This window comes from Pavona decussata, unplaced genomic scaffold (genome assembly GCF_977016875.1).
Source record: "Pavona decussata unplaced genomic scaffold, jaPavDecu1.1 SCAFFOLD_85, whole genome shotgun sequence".
NCBI classification, from domain to species: Eukaryota; Metazoa; Cnidaria; class Anthozoa; order Scleractinia; family Agariciidae; genus Pavona; species Pavona decussata.
Genome location: NW_028145503.1, coordinates 616,251 through 643,509, shown reverse-complemented (window position 1 = coordinate 643,509; position 27,259 = coordinate 616,251). Strand labels below are relative to the sequence as shown.

The window sequence follows — 27,259 nt, the reverse complement described above, 5'->3', positions numbered from 1 at the left end:
TGCCCTTCCAGAGGCAAGTAGAGCGTTTGTTCGCCAATTGAGTGTCGTCAATCAAAACCAATGAATGTAAAAGATTGCTGTACGAGAATATTGAGTCACTCTTTTTGTACTGTTTAAAATCTTGGAGTATAGTTACACCAAAAGTGGAACATCGTCCAACATTGACCAGAAGCTCATAATTTCAGAAGTGCTCCAAATGGAATGATGCGTACCACTTGATTTTGCAACTGGATTTCCCGAGGTTTCCATGTCAATGCTGGTGTTAATTTTCGCAACGCTAAACAACCCTTTTCGTCTATTACCGAGGGTTACAGTTACACACTAAAAGAATACAACAGCATAGGCTATTTAAACTTAAATTCAAACGAAAATACAATAGTTTCTATAACAAAAGTAAATTCACTATCACCAATGGGAAGCTTAATTAAATATTCCTGTGTAGTATAAATGTCAGTGTGCATACATTAAAGTTCGAGTTAGCAACTGTCAAATCACGTTCTTATCAAATAGTAAGCACCCCAGCTTTCGAATTGACCCCATACAACTACGATTTTACCAATATTTGGCATAGTTACTGAATTCCCCTCTCCAGACAAAATGGTTGTGGAGAAAAAGTTGCTTCAGACGAAGCAGTCTTAACTTGGCTGACCTAGTGCAAACAACGAAACGCGCAATGTTCGTCCTCGGGATGTCCTTCTGTCCCCCCAGTCCTACACTCCCCCAGTCGTAGTTTTGGAACGGGGAAATTGTACAGCGATTCCATTTCCAATTGGAGGGCACAGCCTATCGACGTGCCTGCGACATAATCGTGGTTTAGTTCCAGTGGAGAGCCCCAAGTATCCCTGCGATATACCGGAGATGAATGGGAAAAGATCTAGATCACTTCACCCCTTATTACGAGTGCTCCGTGCTTTCCCGTCATCTAAGAAAATAGCACATTTCAGTGGTAAAGATTTTACCACTTAATAGGTATCGTACGACTCGTTCTCGTTATTATTATTATTATTATTATTATTATATTATTATTATTATTATTATTATTATTATTATTGTTATTATTATTATTATCATCATCATCATCATCATCATCATTATTATTATTATTATTATTATTATTATTATTGTTATTATTATTATTATCATCATCATCATCATCATCATCATCATCATCATCATTATTATTATTATTATTATTATTATTATTATTATTATTATATTTTTTTGGGTCGGCATGCCGAAAGAATCAGCGACTTGTCTGCGAAGTTCAACTTGACGTAGGATGTCTTGTGATAAAGTTTAATGTCAAAAATGGTATATAAAAAGGTAAGGGTTTTCATTTGTTAGAGCTTTCCCGTATGAAACTCTCTTGTTAACCGCCTTCCCCCCGCACTACAATACGCATTTACGTTACAACGTTTTTGTCTATCAGCAGCGGACAATGCGTTAAAATGGGTTTTAGATTTTACAAGCAGGCTGTCACGAATCAACTTTTTAAAAGAGTCATTCTCAGGCCTTTGCGAGGTTGGAAAATCTCAGGCTCAACTTTATATATACATACTGAGATTTACGCAATGTAAAAGCGTGAAATTATTTCCGTTCGCAAACTACTTTTCTCAAACTAACTTTCGACCTCCTCGGCTGGAAAAACGAGGAATACTTTTAGGGGCATTCTTCTTTTCTCGTTAATAGGGAAAGGTTTAGAATATAACATACTCCATTTTGCGCCATCAAACTAATACCATTCTCCTTGAAAAAATGTGATAATTAAATAATATAAACCAACTCCTACCAGATATAGAGGTTTGAAAAATGTATAGCCAAGCAAACAAAAAAGCAAACAAAGAAAACATGTCGAGATACAGTTCAAAAATTAACAGGACACCTAGCTTACGAGGTTTATTGCCAAAACATTTCTAATTGAAAAGCCTGTTCCTGCCTAAAAAACTGGTTGTTCCTCGCGAATGAAAAACGCTTCTGTAAACAAACGAGGCTGCGTATGTCCATATGCCACTTAAAATATTGCTGAGGTCAGGATTGGCGTCATGTACGACGATTTACTTTGTAAACCAAGTTCCTAAACTCCTTTTTGCCAGATTCTTACGAATATTAATATCCGCGGCCTGTCACTGTCATCAGGTATCACTGATCATTCCTACACTACTGGATTAAAATCCTAATAGTCTTGCGTGGAGCACTACAACGGTTATCGCAATCGTCATGGGTTCAAATCCTGTTCAAATTGGTTAAACAGTTATTCCACTCGTGCTTGTTGAATATTTAAGATGATTATAGTTGACTCGGCCCTACGCATGTCGTTGGCTTTCTACAATCTTGTATCCAACGAAAATCCGTTGATTAATTGCTAATTATGGGCCACCGATTAATTTCCGCGCGTTCACATTGGTAAAGCACGTCGCACGTGGCACCAAAGTCATCCGATTTGATAAGGCCTGATTAAAACTAGTAAACTACTTAGGTTGCATTTATTTGCCTGCAATCACGTCGTAGACATCACTAGTTGTTTTGTCGTCTCCACAATAAAGCACGCGCATTTCAGAAATTAATCGGAGGATTGTAAAACAAAATAGAGGTTATTACACGGCGGCGCGGAGATATGAATTTTATTTTCGAGGTAATTTTATTTTTTAACACGAGAAAATTAAATTCATATATACTATTTACTATAGAGGCAAATCTATCGCTCCCCAGTTTTCACCGATTGTTTGCACAAAGAACCGTGAAAGAGCGAGAAATGACGCCATCAATATCCTCACTAGTGAGGGTATGGAAAATACGCCACTCGGGTCCCGGATGTTGTTTCATATGAGTTTTACAAGTGATCTGTTTTCCAATAAAAAAAAAAAACGTTTGTCTACATAGTAAATAAACCTCTTTCCGGCTTGCTGGCATATCGGCTGATAATGTCCTCATCTTAAGATTGGTGCCTACTAATACCAAATAATTTTTTGCGCGGTTTATGAGTATGCGGGAAAAGCGGATCTTATCAAGGGCATGGAAATCCAAAACGAAAATTGAAGGTAACCACGCAATTTTCAGAGATAATTAAGCAACAATTATTCTTAAAAGTAGTAAAATACAAAGGAATGTATGGCGTTTTTTCTTTTCCAAAATTGCAGCTTTTATTATCTCTGAAAAATGCATGGTTACCCCCAATTCTCTTTGGATCAGCCGAAATATCACTTTATGCTTTCTCCGCGTAGTTTTAAACCGTGATTTTTAAACAGCTGATATCCCTGTAATAGTAGACACCACCCATAGGAAACCCGAGTATCTTGAGATACGCAGAACGTATGCGCAGTAACAAAACTAGGCACCGTCTTTCATACAATCTCCCACGCTTGGCCGCCTGGCGGGTTCTATTTACTAAATGCATGTAAAAATAAAACCTCTTTATAAAAACTAAATAAATCAAAACTAAATGGAAGTATATCTCCAAGTGACAATCGAAAAAAAAAGCAAATAAACTGACTTCCAAAACATGCTTCCATTACATTAAAAAACGCTGCTCTTAACTTTAATTCATACTCGTTCTTTCAGTTCAAAGTCGTCAACGTAGGCCTGGTTGCAGAAACCAACAGAAGAATTTTCCGAACACGCAGGCGTCGTGGCCCTTGGGGGTCTAGGATAAAAGGAAAAACAAATTTGCTCCGCAATTAGAAATTATAAGGGTACAGTGTTTGAGACTGTGCAAGTTACAAGTACCCATGGGAAAATTTCTTAAAGATTCCCATGGCCATGCCTTATCTTAGATATATCATTAGTTGTAAGCTAAGCACACAGATAGGTTTTTGCTTGTGTCTTCTTGTCAAGAGTAGCAATACTGCACTGCAGAAAGTCTCTCTAACCTCTATCCGTTAAGCGCTTGTTCATTCAGTCATCGTTTGCTTTTCTTGCCCTTGTTTTCAAACTGTTATTCATATACCTTTACCAACATTCGGCCGTGAGTTTAATTTGCTATTAAACATTTACTTACCGACAAAATTTCAATGCACGCCAAATTGCCACAGACGTTATAATTGCCAGAACAACGACAGGAACAATAATTGAAACAAGCGTCGTCGTGGAGAGTCCTTGGCTTGTCTTTTGAGATTTGTGACTCACCGGTAGATCTACTGAGGGAAAGGAAAAATTCACTTTCGTACGATACAGATAAATTGAGATTCTTGGGGAAAATGTGTTGGTAATTGAACTCAAGCTTTAATGATCAGCAAAAAATCACTGATGCAGTGCAACCCTGATATAACCAAGTGTAGAGAGACTGGTAACGCCCACTTATAACGATTTGTGGGAAGACGACCAGACTCTTCATTACAGCCGAGTTTGTGTAGCAGTTATGATTGTTTGGTGATATTTTTTTGTTTGAGACTGTCGACAAAAAGATCAAACATAATAAAGATAAAGGGACGTGGATGTTATTACACTTCATCTTACATCCCAGAGTCGACAATTGTGCTGATTTGTTTGGACGCAACTTCATCAACGTGACAGTAGTTTATGCTTGGTACATCGCGCAATATCAGCAAGATTTTAAGTCACGGCTCATGGATTATGTTCGTAACTGAGTTTCGTTATACCGGTATTCTTTCTATTAATTGTGGTTATGTTCGACACATTTTACGGGAACTATAGTACTAGGGATAAACGACATAATGTTCGTTTAGTTCAACAGGGCTTCGTTATATCAGGAATCCTGATTTCAAAGTTGTAATTTTTGGAGGAACCTGTAGCTCGTATAAGCCCCAATGGTTTCTCAATGGGCATTCTCGCCATATGTTTCTTGCTTTTGTTATTTATCATTCTTTTATATTTTAATATATATATATATATTTATCTTGTAACGATGTGCAAGAATAATGGCAAAAAATAAAATTAAACTAAAACTGACAAGGATTCCTTTGTTCACTCTCAGCCACAAGAACCATTAAAAATTAATACGTCACCGTATAAACCTCTGACGCAGGTGCCGTCTATAGTCTCCCATGCAGTCGTTTTAAGGGGACCCGTATAACCTCCTCCCATGAGTCCCCCAAAAACGACTACGTGGGAGGCTAGTGCTTCTAAGAAGTCTTAAAATCTAAGACATAAACGTTTCCTAAAAATATACAATCTTCTGCCTTTTCAAAATGCAAGAAATAAAGTGACCTTGACAATCCTGTCGTCGTTTTGATCCTTGCTGTCCAAAGGTTGAAGTCCCGGATGGGCAGGGAAAGCAGGAGGTCTGAGCCTCTTGATCCTGGTATCGGTCTACTGCGCATGACTGACATTTGGTACCATTGAAGAAGTAGCCAACAGGACAATTGACTAGTTTGGAAAAAAGGAGGATGATTAGTAACGTTTGAAAAGAGTCTCTCCTTTTAACTGAAAGGGAGGGAGGGAAGGTGTCTGGGGATACGTTGTTGGGCAATAGGGAATGTTTATATATAGGGAAAGGGATTGACTAAGACGGGTATAAAGCAAGAACTTAAACAACTGTTAGTGAGCCTTCAATTCCAACTTTTTCCCAGAGCTTTTTCCTTGGAACCCGAAGACTTCCCACGGCTTGACTTTTGTAAGACTTCCTCCGTAGGAAGTCAACTCAGAAAAGCTTGTCGTCAGCTTATTGTCTTCTATTTCTTTTCCTTAGCGTTTTCTTCGCACGGTAGTGTAGTGGTTTTGGCCGAGAACAGCCTCGTTCCCAGTTCTGGGCGCGCTTATAGAAGAAACCGAGCTTGTCAGCGGGTGACGTCACATCTGACTGTGCGCCGAGGATGACAGAGGACGAGGCTGTGCTATTGGCTGGGCCGAGAATACTTTGAACGGGTACGTTGGTGACAAAAAGTCTGCAGCACTACACAAGCTTCGCAGTAATTAGATATTATTAAAACTTACCGCATGTGGCCCCACTTTGCACTTGTCCCTCATCGCAGATAAAACGTACGAGGCGAACTTCTGCAGGTTTTGATGTGTCTTTTACTAAGATAACTCCACTAGCATTTAGAGTCATGTCCTCCTTGTTCAAAGCCGATAGAATATTATTTGCTATTTGTAGAGAAGTCCGGTTGAGATCAAGCGATTCGTTGGTGTTAACGTTGTTAGGAAGTGGAACTTGTAACGTGAAAGTGACGGTTAAAGGGATTTTACTACTTTGCTCTTGCTCATTTGTATCTCTCCTTTTACGAGCTACTGTTTCTCCGCATTCGACTTCGACATTCTCAATCGTACAGTCTAAGTTACCATAACAAGCTCCCGCCATTCCAAGAGAAGTACTCATTAAAAGAGCAATGAAGTTACCAGCGATCTGTTCGTTTACTTCTTTTGTGCCGCACTTGCCAGTTAGGTAGTGATACTTCCCATTTAGTAAAACTCCTTTTGGTTTATGCGTTTCTGAAAAGAAAATAAAACGTTTCCTTAGAACGGTTGGACAAAACGTTTCCTCATCTGACCAATCAAACATACGGTAAGTGATGGCAGCTTCGAAACAATTAATAGCTTGTCTACCTCTTGTGAAGGATCTTAATTTGTAGTGCATATTCTAGTAGTTACAAGCTACAAAAGGTTTTTAACTTGAGCAGTCGGTAATAGAGAATAATTTATATAAAGGGACGTTTCTCCGCTATTTTGCAATTTTGTTGTGGAAAAGGATACTGTGCATTTCTTAATTCGGTCAAAGAACTAAGCAAATAAATACAAAGTCACAAGTTGTATTGATGTGGAAATCGCTTATTAGGTGAGATCAAAATCAGTGAAGAAACCATGGGCGGCACACCTTTTCAGACTTGTTCAAAAAAATATCTTTTTTTCTTACTTGAGCAATCAGGAACAATAAGGTTTTTAACCCCCCCTGGGACCCTGAATGTAAACCACATCCCGGTTGTAGGGCTGCAGTGGTAAGTAGGTGGTTGATGCTCGGCAAATCCATATCCTTCATTACAATGCACTGTGCATATCATTCCAGCCAACCACGTCTCGCACGCTTTGGCTCCATTCTTTGGTGCTTTGAACTCGACACAAGGAGAATCTGAGAACGAGAAACAAACAATTGCTAAATGACAGCATTGAGGAAGGGAAAGGGGTAGGGAAATCGATAAAACTGCCCATGGAGAGTCCTACCTCGGAGATTCATCCCGTTAACCTTTCACTCGCTATTCCAAATTTTTACCGAAACAATACCACTTTTCCCATATGAAAGACAAAAAGTTCTACCACTACTTGTAACTCAGAGGTAAACCAAAGCTTTTTCTGGACCGAAACTGGAAAATAAATTACCCACTGACAGATTAACAGAATATGCACATGTTATAGCAATCGAGAATGTGCTTGCATTCGGACCTCATGGGCAATAGCGTGCTTTTTATTCAGCAGGTAGATAGATAGGAGATACCGTATTTTCTCGATTAAACGCCCCCGTTTATTTAAAATTCGGCAGTTTTGACCCGGCGTTTAATCGGGGTCCGGCGTTTATTGATGAGATGCGGTTTTCAGTCATTTTTCCAGGTGGAATTTATTATTACCGATCCTCGGAAACCCAGGGGCAGTTTGGAGGGATCCTCGTGATTAAAACGACAGTGAGCACTACAACACAAAAAAGAAAGTGTATCAATAATACAACACGAACATTGCTATATTTTATTTCGCTGTGCACCAACTATCCCAGTTATGTTACGCCGATATTTTTCCTTTGAACGTTTATTAAATACCAAAACAGCATACCGTTCTTGGTATGTCGCAACAGTGCCATTCAAGCGGTTACTATTTACTTGTAACCGGTCCTTGTGACCTCGACCCCTTCGAATAAACTTCGGCACCCCGATCAAACGCCGGGGCCCTGATTAAACGCACCCGGCGTTTATTTAAAAACCGGCAGTTTTGACCTGCAGGCGTTTAAACGAAGCCGGCGTTTAATCGAGAAAATACGGTATGCATATAATACACACATACCAGCTATTGTTATAAGGAACCTGCAGTATGCCGCATTTCCCGCCTTATCTTTTGCAGTGTAAGTAATGTTGTGTTTTCCCCAAGTGACCTCACTCCCATTAACAACGTTTGTCGTGAACAAATGTACTCCGACATTATCAGTAACTGTGACTGCTGGAAGTGTCAACTTGTACCACCTAGCTGGAGAAATAATCGTAATATCACCAGGACAGGAGCTAATCTTAGGAAGCTCAAGGTCTGTTGAAAACAAGAAAAAACATCAGGAGAAAAAAGAGATTCAGAACAGTTCTCATTATGTTCTGTCTTCATATTCTCTGATATTCATTAATCGTTTATTGTTTTTATATAATTAAAAATTACTATGAGTGCTTATGCATGTTAAAACTATTGACATAATCGGATAGAGCCGAAGCTTTATCAAGCGAATTTACGACCTTGAATCATCTCGTTTTAATACGTTTGCTTGAATATACATTCTCACTGGAATAGTCTAACATGTTTAACAGAATATTGTCAGGGGGGAGTAAACAGGAAGTAAAAAGCTGTAGTATTTGGTTACAGTTTTTAAAGATTATCGATCACAGCAGAAGCGATTACTAAAAATTTAGACAGCTATACCTTTGACGTGGATGGAGAATACACAACTAGTCCTGAGCCCAGCTGAGTCTGTGACGTAATATCTGATGTGTGTTTGACCGACATTCAACTGCTGAGGAGGTATCAAGCCACTGATGTTCAAGGGATCATCAGAGTTATCAGTTGGAATTGGAACCTTCCACGTAACGTTTGCATACGATTCACCTGTTTCTGTAGGAACGTCCGTGTTAGCAGGGCATTGAATGCTGGGAGGCTGGTTGTCTGTTGGGAGAAAAGGGTTGAATCGTTTAGGCCAAGCTCATTGAGTCCTTGGAGGGAACGGAACAACAATATAATCATTATTTGTATTCTTCCTTATATGAAGTTCATTGCAAAAATATTAGAAATAAAACTAGAGTACTGGCTGCCTGGAATAACCATAGGGGCCAGCGGAACCAGAGAGCAAGAACAGAAGATTTCGTTACTTTTAAAGTTAGTGGCTGTATTTAGGCTTTTCATGCTTTTTGGTCTGTTTTCGTTTTTGCTGGGCCCTTATTGATATCAACCTTTTATGCTGAAGAGGTCGCGTTGACTGGTCGTTCTCTCGGACAGCTTCAGTGTTAGGCTTCTTTTTTCCGCCGAAACCAGACTTTGTCGTTCCAGTCCTTTTCCGGTCAATAGACGTCGTCGTCGTCGTCGTGAACTTTGTCGAGGTTCTAAAGTTAGCTAATACGACATCGTCAACCGCATGATGACTGAGCTGGCTAAATGTTAGAACTGAACCTTACACTACATATAGCATACCTCTGCAGACCACTTGATTAACGTCTGCACTCCAAGAACCGTTTTCAAGGCAGGATACCCTTGATGGACCGTCCAGTTTATAAAATTTTGAGGCATTACACATGAAATAACAATCTGTTTGATAATTTACACCGAGTGGAGACTTGCACTGAGAGGGAAAAACCGCGCCATGAGGTTGATCCGTGAGGGCGTGACACTTAACAACTAAACAAAGGAAAAAATAAGCAACAACAACAATAAAAATTTAAAGCTAATACGTGTAACGTGTGTGCGTGTGTGCGTGTGTGCGTGTGCGTGCCACAACATTGTAGGTTTCAGCGTTGCTCTAGCTCACTGGATAAGTATGTGAGTGCGAGGGTTGCTAACCAGTCAAAGAACGTAGTAAAAAGAAATAAACGCAAACGCGAAATTACTTTCCATTCTAGTTGAAAAATGCTCTAAATTTTCCTATAACTTTTACCAGGGATCGTTGTTAATAACTAAGTAATAATTGAACTGGATGGGTAGTCGGGATAAAAGGAGATGGGCAGAGAAGGATTCTAGTTTTATGTAAAGGATTAACATTTCAAAACTCATTTACTTTGCCTTTTTACGTGTAAATCGTCATTCATCGTATCAGTCATTTTTTTGGAACTTCTTGTTACACTCATTTTGTTATTGTTGCTGAAACATAATTAGTTTCCTTTGTGGCTTTTTTTTCTAATAACACGCAAATACATTGCCACATGGTATTGCAGTTCTTCTTTTCTTACTGTTGCATGTAGTTGCGTTGCCTGACCATCTTCCATTTTCTTCACAAGAACGCACACGTGATCCGACCTGTCTGTATCCCGGGTTACAAGAGATAGAGGCCTGGGAGCCAAATGACCATCCACATGACAGTGAGATTATAGCACCGTCGATTGGAGGCTGGAGGGCTGGGCAAGACTTTCCTGTGGATACAAATTACGTTAACTGTAATCTATGTGACTCAAGAGTATCGCAGGCTGTTTTGTTTACTCAATCTAGTTCTACGAGATTACGAGGCCGATACTACTGTGAAAGAGAAAACCAACTGGCCGACATTTTAACAAGTACAACTAGTATTGCGGAGGATCCTGGCTATATTGCAATTACTGAATTTATGATTAAGATTTTTTTAACACTTCGGGCGTGACATACTTGCGACTTGCACGATGAAGCTGCAGTTTGCTGTGTTTCCGTCGTCATCTCTCGATAAATAGTGAACATTGTATAGACCAGTAGTTAAGTTGGCGGGAGGCCGCACTGCAGGGTAGCTGACAGTCACGTGACCAGAGTTATCAGTCGCTATTGGCTCATTCCATGAGACAACAGCGTTGGACGAACATTTGTTGACATAAAATACCATGTTTCTAGGACAAGTGCCGTTGAAAGAAGGAGGGGTATTGTCTGAAAACAAAAGGGTAGTGTTAGTTGGTGTTCTACGTTTTGGAGATGTACACTTGTTTTGGTGCTAAGTTAATCACTCAGCCTGACATTATAAATGAATGTTTTCATTTTTGCCTAGCTCTCGCTGAGACCTCTCCAAAATACAAAAACTCGTAAAAATACACAGCTATACTACATTAAAACTTCAGACATTCGACATAATTATAACACGGCTGAAGCGGTCCAAGACGGAAAGAAACATTCCCGTACGTATTTACGTTCCTTAAGCAGTCCAATTTTTTCTGTAAATACCATTAAGTTTTCCTCGGTTTGTATTTTCGAAAAATTAATGTTAAGAAAGAACCTTTTTCACGACAAATAGCCTACAATTTCCTAGAAACCACTTTGAGAAACAGATAACAAAAATTAAAGTTGTATGTTTTATGCGAGTGGTACTTTTACTGAAGATGCAGATGCAATATGTTAACAGAAAATTTGTAAATCAAAACCATCACTGGCCTAAGGAGGTTAAAGCAGTTTCTATAGAAACTGTGGTGCTGCGTCAGGTGAGAGTAAAAACGAATGTTTGCTTTGTCAACAGAGATGATAACTAAATATAAAATGTCCACCATAAAGAGATTCCAGTGCTGACATTATGAGCCGAGTTAGCCCTTCGCACTAACGAGGGGCTAGCGCTCAAAACTTTAGCATTCGAATCTCTTTACGGTGGATAGTTTACCTTCAGTTATCAACTCTGTTGATAAAACAGATATTCACCCCAGGACTAGCTTATTTCATAACATTTTTTTTTTTAATTTTGAAAGTTTATAACCGTCGCCTCTTCAGTGTTGCGGGTTCATTTGTCTGATTTCTACTTTCTTATCCCTGCCGATTCCTCCCCCTTCGCTAAGTAGTCTCTCTACATTCTTGTAATATCACCTCTGCATTTCGTGTCATTATTCCCAGTCCACTGGCCACCATTGCCACACAGCCTGGTGTTGGTACCCTCCAGAACGTATCCTCCCTTTTGGCAGCTAAACTTGCAAGTCTGCCCAAAAGTGCTTTTCGCAAGACACGAGGAAGGAGTTACGATGGCATTGGGAGGAGGAGCAAGAGCGGTGCAGTTGATAACTGTGTGTAATAGGAAAACAAAACAGAGAATTTAAGCATCTTTTTTGTTTTTAATTCATCATCCTCGGAAACTCAAAGGTATCTTATCAGTTTAAAAGAGAGTCAAAGCGGCAGGGACAATTATTTTTCAGAACAGATAAGGGAACAATATTGTTTTCCACTCGTTTTGACTTTTCCTCAACTCCACTATTCTATTCCTGGGTCTCCGAGGATGAAAACGCATTTCGATGTTATACCAACTCCCAAAGTTGCTTAGTCGATCGGGCTACATTAGCTGGGGCTGAGCGGCGTAGATGCCCTGTCGTTTCTTCCGGATTCAATATATGAAGTACGGCTTTGTAAATTACAGCACCTTTCTTTAATTGTAGAAATGTAAGCAAATTCCTTACCTTGACAGGACGTTGCGAGTCCACTCCAAGTCTCGTTTTCCAGGCACTGCCGCCTTGATGATCCAATAAGAATGTAACCAACATTGCAAAAGAAACTACAGGTTGTGCCATAGTGTTCGGAGAGTGGATCAGAACAACCAGTTTTATTTCCATTTGATGGAGAGGGGAGAGCTGGACATCTAATAGCTGTAAAATTAATAAAAATAGACTGATATCATGTGGAGTTGAGGACACCCTTTCACTTCCTCTTCGACTAATTAAATGCATGTCATCGTCGTCACCATCATTACCATCATCATCATCATCATCATCCTCTAAATTTGCCATAAAAAAATTCCCCTAAGACAAAAGTAGCAGTAAATATGTGGCGAGGAGACCTCAAGAAACTATTGGCCTTATATTAAGAGACCACCTCGAAAACACAAATAGTGCTGCGCATGTGTGACATCAACAAATGTATCCATACTAAGGAGAAAGAGCATCCACACCTTTTTATTTTTTACCAGAAAATGTAACCGTGCACTTTAAATTTGCTGAAATGAACGGAATCAAGGGAAAATCCTTGTTTTAGACATTGGACAGAAGTCACCTTCCGGTAACACATTTATAGCATGTTGTTGAAATTAACAATGGTGACATTTTGTACAGTGTTTGTCAGCACAGCACACACTTCGAACAAAGCTTCAAAGATTTTTTTGGAACTTAATTCACTCTTTTAGGCTGCAACATAAATGAAATAGTGCACTTAACCTTTTAAAAACTGTACTGATGCATCGTGAGAGACACGTTCGTTCGTGTCTACAGTAAGAAAGGGAATGTTTGGATCTCTCCAATCCAAAACTCGTGGATCTCCCCTGTAAAAAATGTTCAGATGACCTCTTTTTTCGGACGTGATGTACGTTAACAATACTGTACTAGTAAAACTTAGAACCGGGGGTAAGGGGAACCAAACGAGATGCTGGTGCGACGTTGCAGTAGATAAGTAATCCACCAGATTTTAAATATTCAGTGGCAACCTAATGGAATGAAATTAAAGCTTAAATCAACAGGGCATACTCTCGTCAGGGAATCAGTCCAAATGTTTGTTCGACTGTTTCAGTCCCTGATAATTATTTTCTGCCCTTTTTCTGCCACTTCAGCTGTGTACCAGGTTAATCATATCCTGACCTTGGCAAACTGGCACAGGGTTATCCCAGAATCCTGGAGGTTTATTCCCATGGGCGACGCACATGACCGAGGATGAACCATTCAAGCGATGACCAGTCTCACAAGAAAACTTGCAGATTGTACCATAATGATTACCACAGCTGCTGATGCGCAAAGGGCCACCAGGAACTATCACAAGCGATGTGCAATTGATCACTGGCGATTAAGAAGAAGAGGGAGAAGAACAAGAAGAGTCAATTCATTAAGCAGTTATTCTTTGTGTATATACTCACGTCATTTACGCAAACTGACAAGAAGTCATTTCTCATCGAAAAGACTGTTCCTTTATATAGGGCTACGATCCACTGCTAGAAAAGTTGCCCCATTAATATGAAATTTCGATTGACTTAATGTTATCTTAAACGGTTCGGCAAACTAATATACTTTCCCGTATATCAAGGTTTTAATGGAAAACATGGTTAGAAAAAATACTGAATATTTTCACTATCCTTTTATACATACATGAATCAAGTATTATCTTATCCAAACATTTTCAGCATTTTGATAACAATGATCTCTCACAAAAATCATTATATGATCATCACTTGCCGCGTGTATTTACATGATGACGCTAATACTCTATTAATTACCTATTACTTTAATTGTGAAGGTACATGTGGCTTTATTTCCTGATTGGTCCACAGCAGTGTATGTGATCACGTGAGTTCCTTGACTAAACAATTGAGGTGATTGGTAGTTTGACGTCACAGTAAGTGGGAGTCCCGAGTTGTCGGTAGCATTAGGCTTGGCCCAGGCAACTACAGCTGAAAACTTGTCTCGTTCAGCATATGCAATTAGCGGGCTCGCCGGACACGATACACCAAATGATGGTGGCTGAGAATCTAAAATGACAAAAAACAATTACGCTTACAGTGAGAAATAATGCTTTCATTATTCGGAAAGTTGAACCAGCTGAACTTGTCCTTCTTCCCCCAGAAACACTCAGACATGTCCGGATTTATTACGATTGCTTTGCCTTCGAAATCTTCCCCATGCTATGCGTTGGAAAGGTGTTTACATGTCCCACCAAATGGTGACAACAAGTGCTGCCAAAGAACATCCTGTAGCTATTAATACACTGACATTTGAATTTATGTACTGTAACATTAGGCAGATGAATTCAGTCCTCTTTATTACATACAATTTTCAAACCGGTCTTAGCATAGTTGTTATACAACCAAACTGGGTGGTTATATTAGTTGGAAATATAAATTTACGAGGATGAAGTTGAGTCGCTTCGCATCCAAAATCTTGGATTCCCTTCTACTAACATTGGTAACAACTTTACCGGGCTGAACGCAATTGAACTGTGTTTAACTGTAGCTAATTGGACAAAAATCAGAGTTTTCCCATATGCGAACTATACTGTTAAGAAGCGCAATGTTTCAGTACTCTAAAACAAAACAGCTTGTAACCAGATTTTCACGACACGACAAGCAACCGGAATAAAGAAAAAACAAACAGACACACTCCTGGAAGTCGACATCTGGCTTTCCTTACTCAGGAAAGGGTATCTCATAGTCACGCATGCACTTCATGTGACAACTTTCCGATAGTCTTTACTATAGAAAAAGATTTTCCTGAATTTCTGGGAACACTGGACATAAGTATGACGATCCACACGGTACAGAGTTCGTGCTGATGTGGAGCACAATGAAGTGACAAAAAGGGTTTGAGTGTGATTACCTGTACAGTTGATGTCGTTTCCATTCCATTGTCCAGACGACAAGCATGTTCTTGTTACATTTCCAAATAAGCTGGTATATCCAGGTTGACAGGAATATGAGCAGCTGGAACCGTAGGCACCGGTACAGGAAGGAGTCATTAGTATTGCTTTTGGTGGGGTAATCAAAGAAGGGCAGAAGATAGCTGAAAGGCGACAAATAAATCTTCGTTAATTATATTACAAAGGTAAGGAGGGCAGTAGGAGTTTGGAAAAAAAGAAAACTTGTTCTACAATAGAACATGTTTCTGAGCTGATAGTCTAATTTCCACTACTTCAGGCAATACCCCTTGGAACATGTACCATGTTTAGAACTATTTCGGCCAGTTGGACTTATCTCGTTACATGACAATTTTACTGATACTCTTTCAATGTTTTTATCACGATCAAATTGGCAAGAAATGTTTCTCAGAGCTTATCTCATACTTTTTAACTATACTATACCCAATAGGAGAAGTTAATGGAATGGAAGAGTTTATTTTTATTAGCGAAATCTATTTCCAGATAAAATTGAATATGAGGTTCTTAGGGAGAGTCGCTCTTAAACGCAATCCGAAACATCATTTCATTCATCTGTTCAATTCACAAGTTCACTCACAGGGCGCTTTGATTTATGAGGCATGTATAAAATATATGCCGGGCTCATTTGCTTGAAGCGGAACATAACTGTCTGTGTTTAAGACATCACAGTGATTACTGTTACTTTTTGAGGATCTCGTAAATGACAAATAATTACCTTGGCAACTGAACTCTTGGTCACTCCAGGTTCCATTTTCGAGACATCTTCTTGATGAAGAGCCAACACCGTTAAATCCGATAAAACAGGAAAACAAACAAACCGTGTTGTAAGTTTCCGTTGTTGTCCCTGTGCAGCCCTGACGGACGCCATTAGATGGTGCAGATAGGGATGGACACGTGACAGCTTTAGGAAAGAGAGTTTTGGTCATTCAGCATGTTTTGATATACAAAATAAATTTGTCGTTGATAATCATTACTATTGCGTTCAATGGTTATTTCTTTATTAAAAAGACGAAACCACTTGCCTAAAACGATTGTTACTTGATACCTAGATTGTATACTTTTGAGAATTCTGTGACTTGCATTGGTGTTCACGCCCGCTTTCACCGAGCTATTGAGACGTTTGCAAAGAGTACCTAAAGTTACCACATACAGTTGCTTCAACAAAGGTCACGGTCTTAACTCTTTTTAACAACCTTTGTCGAAACAGCTGTATCAGTTTTCTCATCAATAAGTCCCGAAAAGTCATTCCCATCGCTTAGTTGACCTACTTTTTGTTTCGTTTTCTTTAGTTTTTTCTTTCCTTTTTTTTCGTGTGTGTGTGTTTTTTTTATTTGTTTGCTCGATCAAATTCACCCATCCTAAGAATGTTGGGAAAAAAAATGAGTTACATGGCATTTCAGACATGACTCACTACTTCCAGTTTTCTTGAATTGATCATGGCACCTTTTTAACTGACAGCCAGGAGAGTCGTGCCCGTATTTTTTTGAGCTGATTGCTTTAATCTCTAGCTATTCTTTGTTGTCTTTCCCTTTAATTTGTGTTCCATTCAGGCCCCTGTTAAAACAGCAGCTTACCTGTACACTGTGCTTGTACTCCAGTCCATGTTCCATCATTGTTACATGTCCGTTGGCTTGCTCCACTCAATAGGTGTCCCTTGTCACATGACAAGTGACAGATTTGTCCCGGTAGATTGGCGCACGGCCTTAAATTCCCATGGGCGGGTGCGGACAGCTGGGGACAGCGGTTTACTATTTCGTGGGGTAAATTTAAAAAAGTAGTAATCACTATAAGAACTATATTAATCAATGGCACGCAAAAAAAAAAAAGAAAAAAAGACAGTCTTACACCATTGGAAGAGGAAAACAAATTACAAATTCTTTGGCTTACAGGGACGTAAACTCAGAAAGCCGAGCACGCCGGAAAACAATCCAAAATGAATTTCAGAGCTGATTAAGAAATGAGAAATGAGATCAAATTGTTTTGGTGTGATGAGCATAGTTACAGAGAAAATACTTGGTGTGCTCTGGGTATTAACCGAGAATATAACTTTCAATATAAATTTAACCATAAACGAACCACACTATTCCTATCAAACCTGCAACCTTAAATTGATTATTGTAATCTTTCAATTGTATCTTCGTTTGAAATATCTATAATGTTGATCGGATTACATAACAATAAGGCCTAATATGGCAAGCACGTTCTATTCCTGCGAGAGAAGAGGTTATAGATTTATAGACTCGAGGTTTACAGAAAATTCATAGAACCCTTGTTTAATGGACAACTGACCGGGCTGTTAGAAAAATTGTACATCATTTCAGGAGATGTAGGACAATTCTTCCATTTGCTACTAGCGGTAGTCAAGTGTCTGGACCATGTTATGCTTGACGATATGTTCCAATAATTAAACTGATAGGAAAACTACAAAAAAAAGCATTTATTCAACTGCAATACGCACCACTGAGGCTTCTCAGTACTGGAAGGCATCCATGCGTGTGTCGTTGGTGATCTGCCGGCCGGCTGGCCGTTTATAGCCTCCAAAAAATAAAAGTATACACTCTTTTCCTATATATAAGAACGTCTAATTTTAAGCCTGAGACTGAAAGTCGCGGAAAGCGGTAAGTATTTTCAACGTAATTTGAGGACATTGGTAACGGTAAGCCGAGCAAGAAAGGAAGCGTAAGTGTAAGGTCTTCAATGATGGAAGCATGCCAGCAAAATTCAGTCGTAAATTGTGAAGTAAATCTTACCTCCTTGGCAGGTAAACTGGTCATCAGGTTTCAGTTGCACTCCCTCTGGACAAAAGCACCGATGGCCAGTCGGTTTTGGAAGGCAAAGGTGACTGCATCCTCCATTCAAGTTTGAACAGCTGGTGGATCCTGAAACTAGGTAGAGTAACCCAGTAGGTAAAGATTAATAGAAGTGTTACAAGTTACAAAGACTGAAACATTGCTTAAGCAGTTTGTATAAGAATTGAATTTACTATTTTAAATGATATATTACATTACGTCTGATGTAATTAAAATATACTTAACGCATTGCTTGCGGCAAAAGGATATTCTGATCTATCCCAGATTATAAGTTATTCTCTTGGATGGTATTCTGCTGTGACTTGGTAAATAAATGTTATCCATTCACATGTATTTTATAAGCTTATGCACTGTTTCCTATATCGACCAACCTGGTTGAGTTCGTTTGTTCACATAACCTAGCTCTTATTTGTCTCCGATTTCACAGTACTGAAGCTATGTTGCCAATCAATGTTTTGTATTCATGGACAATTAACTGACAGACATACCTGCAGTGATTGTCTTGAAATCGTAAATGTGAATTTCCATTGGGTATCTCAATCCGCGGATCAGCACTTTACTAATGGAAGACGTTATGTTGTACTGGTGCACACTTCTTGCCCTCCAGTCTGACCATAACAGCGCTTTTTGGTACAAGGCCAGACCAAATGGATGATAATCATCGGCAGATGTCAAATTCAGTATAAGCTCTCGTGTGTTGCCATGGAGGTCCATTCTTTCAATCTTATCGAGTTTTGCATCGCACCAGTATAGTAGCTTATTTTTATAATCCAGTGCTAGTGAGTTAACCCATGCCAGCCCTGAACTAACAAGTGTTGTTCTGTCTGTGCCGTCCATGTTGGCTTGTTCAATCTTCGGTGAGGCTCCCCAGTCACCCCAGTACATTTTTCTAAGATTTTGGAACATTACTAAGATAAAGCAAGCTTGAGAAACGAGATGTTTATAAAATTCGATTCCCATTTATTGTGAATTTTATGTTATAACCTCTAATCATTTCGTCTAAATCCTACTATACTATTTATTTTAGTACGTATATACACATTTATTTAATAATAAAGTGTATTGCCGTTTGTCTCGCGATGCAGTCACTTGGGATGGAGATCGCTACGGCTCGAATGCATGTCTACTGCTTGTCTTCTTCAGGTGATGAGGTCGAGTGATTACGTGGCACCATTTGTATCACAATACATATGGTCGGCATTCTGATCCAAAGGTTTGCGTCCTTGTAGCACGAGACAGTGTTGTATTAAACTGATATCTATGTAGCATACAACGGTCAAATCTTTACAGGATGGTGTTAATAGGAAAATGCTTGGTCACTCCTCAGTGCAGATCACGAGCTAGATCTTTCGATACAGTTAACTAAAACGAACTGATTGCGATGTTTTGAGCGCTCAGACATTACCATGGTTTTGATCAGAAAATCCAAGTAGCAGATGGCTTTATTTGATTTATTATTATTATTATTATTATTATTATTATTATTATTATTATTATTATTATTATTATTATTATTATTATTATCATCATCATCATTATTCTAACGTCGCGATAAACATTCTAAATGTCATTCCAAGTGACTACTTCACGAAAACAAGCGTTTTTCCCATTGTCAATACCTAACCAACAACGATATATAAAATCAAATGTGATTTGCATTGCGTGATTACCTTGCCTCGACGTCCAAAATTATAGCTCTTGGTGAGTCAACGTTTGTTGTGACAAGGCTTGTCCGAGATGATCCGTCCAATCGCGATACCTCAATTTTATTAGTACCAGAATCAGTCCAATACAGATTCCTCCCAATCCAATCGACTGCCACCCCCTCAGGAGACACCACGTTGCCTTCCACGACGACTTCAAGATCCGAACCATTAGGATATGCTCTGACTATGTGCTTCAAGGTGACATCAGTCCAGTAGACTTTACCCTCGACTGGATCGTAATCAACAGCAATTGGTCCTGAGATGTTGTTTCTTATTGCTAGTGGTTCACAAGGAGTGTCTGGTACAGCCAGAGGGACCTTGTAAATGTCTGCAGTATTTGCGTCAGTAAATAGCATGAACTGGTCTGAGCTCTTGCGGTAGAATTCATCTGGAACACAAACAAAGCTTTTCTTTGCAAAACGAATTGTCGACGTACATTCCGGACAATACAGCTAACCTTTCTAAATTTTCTTTTCAACATTTCCTGGCCCCTGAAAACGTTTTCTTCGAGTTACGTTCAGGCCTAATTATAACTACCATTTAAGACCTTCCTTGACAAGTATCGATTGAGTAAACGCCCTTAAACAACTATAGTGGAACCTCGCCTAACGACCAACTCGTTATTACAACCACCTGTTTTGTGTCCCGAATGAATTGAAATTCCAGTCACATCTTAGTTAAACAACCTCGTTAATCCGACCACCCTGTTCTAACTACCACATTTTCACGGCCCGAAGGTGGTCGTATTAACAGGGTTCCACTGTACCTCTTAAGGTGACCACGCTCCCTGGTACTTTAAGAGGTCTATTAAGGTTAAGAAGATTCGGCTATTCTGCATCAATTTCTGAAATAACTGGTTATTATGAATTGAATTTTGCAATTTTAAATCCCGGCTATTGTTGTGAGGTCTACGACTTATAATACTTGAATGATCTTATGAGACAATCTGCCTGGTATAACTCTCCTAGAAGCAAAAACCAGTACACGTAGTTTTATTTATTTATTTTTTTTTTGTTCTTTTTTTTTTTAACAAACAGCAAAAGTAATTACCCTTAACTACACCGAAGTTGTTTCTGAATTCGTTGCCATTCTTTCGTCTGTACATCTTAAAGGGGAAGTATCACGCAAATTTGCTGTCATTTAAAAACCCAAAAATGTTTCTCTGTCAGTCGAAACAACAAAATAATTGTTAAGTTTGTTAAAAATTATCCACCCAGTGCAATAAAACTGTCGATTAGTGCCTCTGGCCAGAGACAGAGTAGGCCGGCATGGATTGAAACTTGAAAATATTATTATAGGCTAATGTTTTTCAAGTTCTCGCAATTTTGTTTCCAAAATACATGAAAACAAATCACAAGTTGTTCCTTTCAAGAATTGAGTTGATTTCATTCCTCTCGTCATTCTAGAATTATTTGGCAGCTGATTGAAGGTCTCATTTCATCATTCTTAACAAAAGATATCAAAACCCCATGATATTTCCCCTTTAACAGTTTAACAGTGCAGTGATGACTGTCAATACCTTAAAAGATACCTTAAGACATTATGACTCACCATAATCACATGTTTTCCCATCAGGTTTGAGTGCGATACCCGTCGGGCATGCGCACTGGTACCCCCCATGTGGCTTGAGTAAACACAAATCACTACAGAGCCCATTGTTAATAGCACAAGGATGAGAACCTGATTAAGTATGAGAAAAAGAACCACAGCTGAACTTAACGCCTAATGATCTTAAAAGTATTATACCAAGACACCTTTGACTGGCCTCCGTTCGACCATTAAATGGTTCGAATCGTTTTCAGTTGTATACATATCTGCCTTAACATGCAATAAAGGAGGATACACATCAGCTATCCGTGACGTAGACCGCACGAAGAATGTTGAAAGAACAAAAGAATACAAGTCATTCATTGTTCCAAATTGAGACAAATTACTACCATTCGTTCAAGAATGTTTGTGTTTGAGTAATTTTTCTGTTTGCTTGTTTTCGTTTGAGTTTGAGCCACGTACATCGACAAAAGGGAAATGAAGTTGTCACTTCATAAGTTCGTGAACAATATGGTATACTTCAGGGACACTTAAAAACTGTAGGTACCTGGTATAACTACAGATGAATCATACAAATGGATATCCATTGGCTTTTTAAGACCTGTAATTATCATCTCCCTGCTCCCATTTCTTAAACCAAGTCGTATGATACTCTTGTTATTCCAATCGGTCCAATATAGCATGCCCTGGTACACTGTCAGGCCAAACGGATGAATATCAGCTGCAGATGATAGAATCAACCGCCTGTTGCCTCCATTGAGATCAGAAACTTCTATCTTGTCGAGTTTAGCATCAGCCCAGTACAGGAGGTTAGTGGTTTGGTCAATAGTGAGTCCGTTTGGCCAGCCAAGGTTTTCTGTTACAATGCTTCTCCTTGATGAACCATCCATGGCAGCTTGCTCTATCTTCGGATTTGACCCCCAGTCAGTCCAGTACATCGTGCTGAATGAAAATATAAAAAAGAACTGATTAGCCCCCTTGCTTGAGCAATGTAAAAAAAGAATTTCGTCAAATTCGAAAAGACAACACTATAATATCAGTGGAAAATACAATATTGCTTAAGACCTCAGACTTATTAACTTGTTATGCGCTTATACTACAGTAAATAGCTATTTAACTTCAAGTCGTCCTAAAAAATTGATTTTCAGAGCCTTGAAATATACATTAGATGGGGTTAAATACCAGGAAATACCTTTTTAATACGAGAACCACTTTTCAAGGCGCTGTTTATTATAAAGAGAAGATTAAGGAAAAATAGAAGGTAAAGGTCTTTTGTCACTCACTTGCGGGTATAATCAACACTTTGATCTCTCTTGAGGTGGTTAGTTGCGTACATGATGAAGTAGTCCCGCTCAACGTTTTTCACTAAGCAAAAGCACTTATTTGTAACACAAAAATTAAAAACTGGACGTCATTCTCCAGGCCCTCTTTCTTTATTGGTCATGTGGTTCGAAAATTCTCATAACAGACCCGCTTTTATCGTTACTTAGCATTCCAAAAATGAACAGAATTAGATTTATTTTTCTCCACTGTTGTTTGACCAACTTACCCATTTCTCTCATCAAGTACAATCGCTCTGGGTTCATCAAGTCCATCCTTAATTAGCAATTTTCTTTTCGTTCCATCAAGTCGGGCAACTTCAATCCGGTTGGTTCCTGTATCTGACCAATAGATGTTTCGACCCACTTTATCAATAGCTAAGCCGTTGGGTGCGTTCACATTACAGCGAAATAAGATCCTCAGCGACGTTGCATTTGAAAAGGCGCTGACAATAAGACCTTGCTCTACGTCAGTCCAATAAACGCGATCGTCAACAGGGTCAAAGTCCAGAGCAATGGGACGTTGAATTCCAAGATGGTAGAACAATATTTTAGCAGCAAAGTAGTTGACGTCCAGTGAAATCATGTTAGTGGAATTGTGGTCGGCATCAGTGAATAACAAGAACTTTTTAATTTCTGTATTAAAAACACGAAATTAGTTTTGTCATGTTTGAGATAATTTTGTTGAGGTTGACAGTATTTTAACATCTCTTACAACTTTTTGTTAGACCATTATCAAGAGGGAAGAATTTGCTTTAATCTTAATAAGAAATCAAAGGGATTGCCTTGAAACTGTAAGTGTCGTCAAACATACCCCATTTTACAGTGAGAATACTTGGCGCGTTCTGCGTTGTAATCGAGAATAACTTTCAATAACCACGAACGAACCAAATTACTCGTTTCAAAATTGCAACGTTGAACTGATTATTGTAATCTTTCAACCTTAGCTTCATTTAAAATTTCGAGTGTTGATTGGATTACATGACAATAGAGCCTAATATGGAAGTGGAAGCATTCGACAGTGATGGCTGCGAAAACATGTGCTGGGCCGGTGGTGTTAACGAATCAGGTAAAGCGTTTACGGACCCTCTGAGAGAGCAGATTGTACATTTATACACTCAAGGTTTCCAAACAAGCCAAATATCTCGTGATTTTAAGATAACTGACCGGAAGGTTAGCAACATTCTAAGCCATTTCAGGAGTTATGGAACGGTTCTTCCATTCGTTACTGATGGTAGTCAGTCAAGCCTCCAGTGCTATGCGTGACGATATTTCACAGTTGATTGAAATGTGAAAACATTACTACAAAAGCCTAGCACTTATACTGCTGAAATAGGTACCAGGATATTAACTGGAAGGAATCATATCTGCACCGGCTTGGATGATCTATCTTCTACGTAGAAAGATCGGCATGACAAGCGAAAAATTCTAGCATTCGACTATCCAGTCGAATACACGTAAAACATAGATAAAGTGGAGGAATACCTAGAGATTACAATTGCAAGCCGCATGAATCCCTCCAAAATTCATTGTTTCAATGAAGTGTAAAGTTAAGGAAGTTCCCTTCCCTTTCCAACAGCGCTGGCTTGTCTGATTCCAAATTTAAAGAAAGTCATTTCCAAAACGCCACGGAGCTGCGGAACCAAAATGACGCTACGTGAATTCGTCTGAGTACCGCCAGAATTTACTTGATCCAATGAACATTTGAGATTTCAAATGATTCCACGGTTGAAAGATTACAATAATAAACTTAACGTTGCTAGTTTGAAACGAATAATGTGGTTCGTTCGTTATTATTGAAAGTTATTCTCGCAGAAAGGGCCAAGTTTTTTCACAAGCTGTTAATGCTTTGATCAAACGATTCCGAAAAACTGTGACCTGCCAATAATTCTATTATTTGGATTAATGTTATTTTACAAACCCTTGAACAATAACGGGTGTCCTCGTCAAGTGACAAATGACGTCACCTCTGTTAAACTGTTATGAAAGGTACTTCAAGTCAATTTCTATACAGATGTAATTTTATGTTGCCTCTCGACTAAATCCTCCAGATTTTCGATTTTTGTGTCTTTTGCGTATGGCCCATTAATTTTAAGATGCAAGACTGTTAATGGCCTTTTCCATATATCTAAAACCACTCTCTTTGCGACTTCAATGATTATTTCGGAATCGATTGATGTTCGATCTCGCAATGAGTTTAAATGCGCGTTTGGTCTTGGTCACTTATATGATTATTATTATATTTTTCCACAAAACCTTCTTTTATCAAAATGTTGGGATTTACAAAACAGACAGATACAAATTTAAGAAAACGAAAACAACATAACTAAAGGGAGCGGATAAAAAGAACTTACTATCTTCGCAGTTCTTTCCATCTTGCTTCAGTGCAAAGCCAGCAGGACAGACACACACGTGACCCGATGGCGTCACCAAGCAAAAGTGGCTGCATCCTCCATTGTTTACAGCACACTGATTTGAAACTTTTAAAGAGGCACACGAAATTAGTAGCTTTTGAATAGCTTATTGGAAAGAAACAATTGCTGTTTGGAAAGCTCTCTCTAAAAAGTAATGTAAAATTTTCATAGAAACATTAATCTATGGCTAAATGGCAGTTTCAAAAATTAAACAAAACCTCTAAACAAGTTGAAGGAAAACTTTAAGTATTAATACTTAATATCTGTGGCATGTTTAGGGTAAAAAGAAAAAATACTTAAGCATGAAATTATAAGAATCTGTTTCTTCCGTTGAGCACTAATATGTGTCATTTCCCGAATCCAAAGAGAAAACACACCTCTCTCACAAAAAAAATTTATTAACATTTTCAATGGAGAAAAGTCGATTTGTCACTTGTTTCTATATAATAGATTTATATAAAAATGAACGAAGCTGATATAGGGCAGTGGCAGAAATCTGGGTCAACAACCCTATAGACGCACTTTACCTGGAGGTTGTCTTGAGCTATCATAAGCCACAATGCCCATTGGCCTGCCACTCCCAGTGTAATTGCTTCTTAGAAAATATCCTGTTCCAGCGTCCAGTTTGTGAAGCAGGGCCCTTAAAGCCCAATCAGTGACAAACAAGAAAGGCGGGATCATAGCCACTCCAAATGGATGGAGGCCGGTTACCCGTGAAAGCAGCACCCTGTTGTCGCCATTGTAATCGATGGATTCTATTCTATCCTTGGCTCCATCCACCCAATAAATACGCTTGTTCCCTCTGTCAAGTTCGATACCATTCGGCCATTGAATATTTGAAGTTACTATTGCAACTCTTTGATTTCCACTCAACGTTGCTTTTTCAATTTTGGGAGAGGCACCCCAGTCGGTCCAGATCATTAGTCTGTCAGAGGAAATTACCAAACGTCGATACTATTTGACTTGGGTAATACTTAAATGACTATTATGTTTCGATTTAAGGCAATCAGAACAGCTAGTGTAGTTGTATACCCAGATATAACCAGAATCTTGATGATCTTGAATTGATGGGGTGGGGAATCTGTCCTACCATCAACTATAGATTGAAAAAGACATGACCGAGACAAGCTGCATGTTCTAATATCATAGCAACTGATTAACCCATTAAAGCAATTCATCGATTGAAATAAAAGTTATCGCCACCTTAAACACAGCTGATCTCAGATATGGATCATATGGTAGTTAATCAAGTGATTATCGAGTGTATTAAAATTTATTTAAAACTGATTAAGTGAAACATAAATGATCGATTGAAATATTTACACAGTGATTAAGTTACAAAAGTGAGAAAAATGGCATTCGGGATGTGACAATGTAAAAATACCAACCAACATAATATACATATTTAGTAAGGCCTAAAAGCGGAGTATTAATAGGAGACTAAAGGCGGTGAATGACATGATTATTTTTTTGCTGTTTTTCTTTCTTTATTTATATATACAATTTTTACTTTTTACGATGATCAAGGCGAACCGTTTTGCGAAACACTAGCTATGCACACTTCGTAGCACTGTCACTCCCTAATATATTTTGCTTATCAAGAAAGCCGTGTGCAACCCTCATCAAAAGACGATAAACTGGCGATAAAACACTTCAAATGTATCATCGAAGAGATAAATGGAAGAAACGAACTGTGATATTTCATAGTAAGTAGTACAGAAATAAACTACGCAATAGTCTTTGAAAAATTCTTACAACCAAGTGAATAAAATGTTCTCCGTAAGCTTTGCTTTGATGAAAATGAAATCACTCTTTAATTTTGCATTTACTTTTGACGAAAAATCTTTGGAAAGACTCCGTGAAAAACACTAGCACATTTCAGGTCATTTCACCTTTTGCCGTTATGTCCTATTGTTGTAAGTATTTTTGTTTGTTCTCTCGCTGTCGTGATTGTCACAAATAAGCTTAAATACTATAAGAAATGTATGCGAGAAAAGCTTGTCAGTAATTTATTCCAACAAAAGAGTGGCGCGAAACGTTCGTTTAACTATTTTAGTTAAGAATCAAATTAATTTTCTTAAATGAAAGAAAATTGGAGGAGATTCGAAAATAAAACTCCAAGGGAAATAATGAACATGGACCGAAAAACTGAGATCAAACGATTGCTCTGAAGGTTATTGTTAGTAGCAGTATGATGTTAAATGGCCTGTCAATTCACCCGGCAAGAAAAACACTGTCTTGCAAAACAGCAAACCTGTCCAGTCAAGCGTTAAGCAGGAAAATAA

The 27,259-nt window shown here is 38.7% G+C and overlaps 1 protein-coding gene across 3 annotated transcripts in view; it reads right to left on the bottom strand.

Moving 5' to 3' along the window:
- Positions 1 to 1,528: 1,528 nt before the first annotated feature.
- LOC146475145 (uncharacterized) overlaps positions 1,529 to 27,259 on the bottom strand; it is a 29,849-nt gene continuing 4,118 nt past the window's right edge. For 2 of the 3 annotated variants that reach the window (XM_085116097.1, XM_085116098.1), the window contains exons 4-28: positions 25,502 to 25,899; positions 24,915 to 25,040; positions 22,791 to 23,196; positions 21,789 to 22,183; positions 21,245 to 21,373; positions 19,658 to 20,081; positions 18,476 to 18,876; positions 17,928 to 18,062; positions 16,752 to 16,925; positions 15,893 to 16,078; positions 15,120 to 15,302; positions 14,024 to 14,275; positions 13,395 to 13,589; positions 12,228 to 12,413; positions 11,647 to 11,838; positions 10,480 to 10,728; positions 10,071 to 10,250; positions 9,319 to 9,522; positions 8,557 to 8,796; positions 7,939 to 8,175; positions 6,806 to 7,018; positions 5,890 to 6,384; positions 5,164 to 5,322; positions 3,995 to 4,130; positions 1,529 to 3,640 (exon numbers count right to left, since the gene is read on the bottom strand). In XM_085116097.1, coding sequence (XP_084972223.1) covers positions 3,541 to 3,640; positions 3,995 to 4,130; positions 5,164 to 5,322; positions 5,890 to 6,384; positions 6,806 to 7,018; positions 7,939 to 8,175; positions 8,557 to 8,796; positions 9,319 to 9,522; positions 10,071 to 10,250; positions 10,480 to 10,728; positions 11,647 to 11,838; positions 12,228 to 12,413; positions 13,395 to 13,589; positions 14,024 to 14,275; positions 15,120 to 15,302; positions 15,893 to 16,078; positions 16,752 to 16,925; positions 17,928 to 18,062; positions 18,476 to 18,876; positions 19,658 to 20,081; positions 21,245 to 21,373; positions 21,789 to 22,183; positions 22,791 to 23,196; positions 24,915 to 25,040; positions 25,502 to 25,899 — 5,995 coding nt within the window. In that variant the 3' untranslated portion in view covers positions 1,529 to 3,540. Of the gene's footprint in view, positions 3,641 to 3,994; positions 4,134 to 5,163; positions 5,323 to 5,889; positions 6,385 to 6,805; positions 7,019 to 7,938; positions 8,176 to 8,556; positions 8,797 to 9,318; positions 9,523 to 10,070; positions 10,251 to 10,479; positions 10,729 to 11,646; positions 11,839 to 12,227; positions 12,414 to 13,394; positions 13,590 to 14,023; positions 14,276 to 15,119; positions 15,303 to 15,892; positions 16,079 to 16,751; positions 16,926 to 17,927; positions 18,063 to 18,475; positions 18,877 to 19,657; positions 20,082 to 21,244; positions 21,374 to 21,788; positions 22,184 to 22,790; positions 23,197 to 24,914; positions 25,041 to 25,501; positions 25,900 to 27,259 lie in introns of all 3 variants that reach the window. The other variant, XM_085116099.1, reaches the window with a different exon arrangement.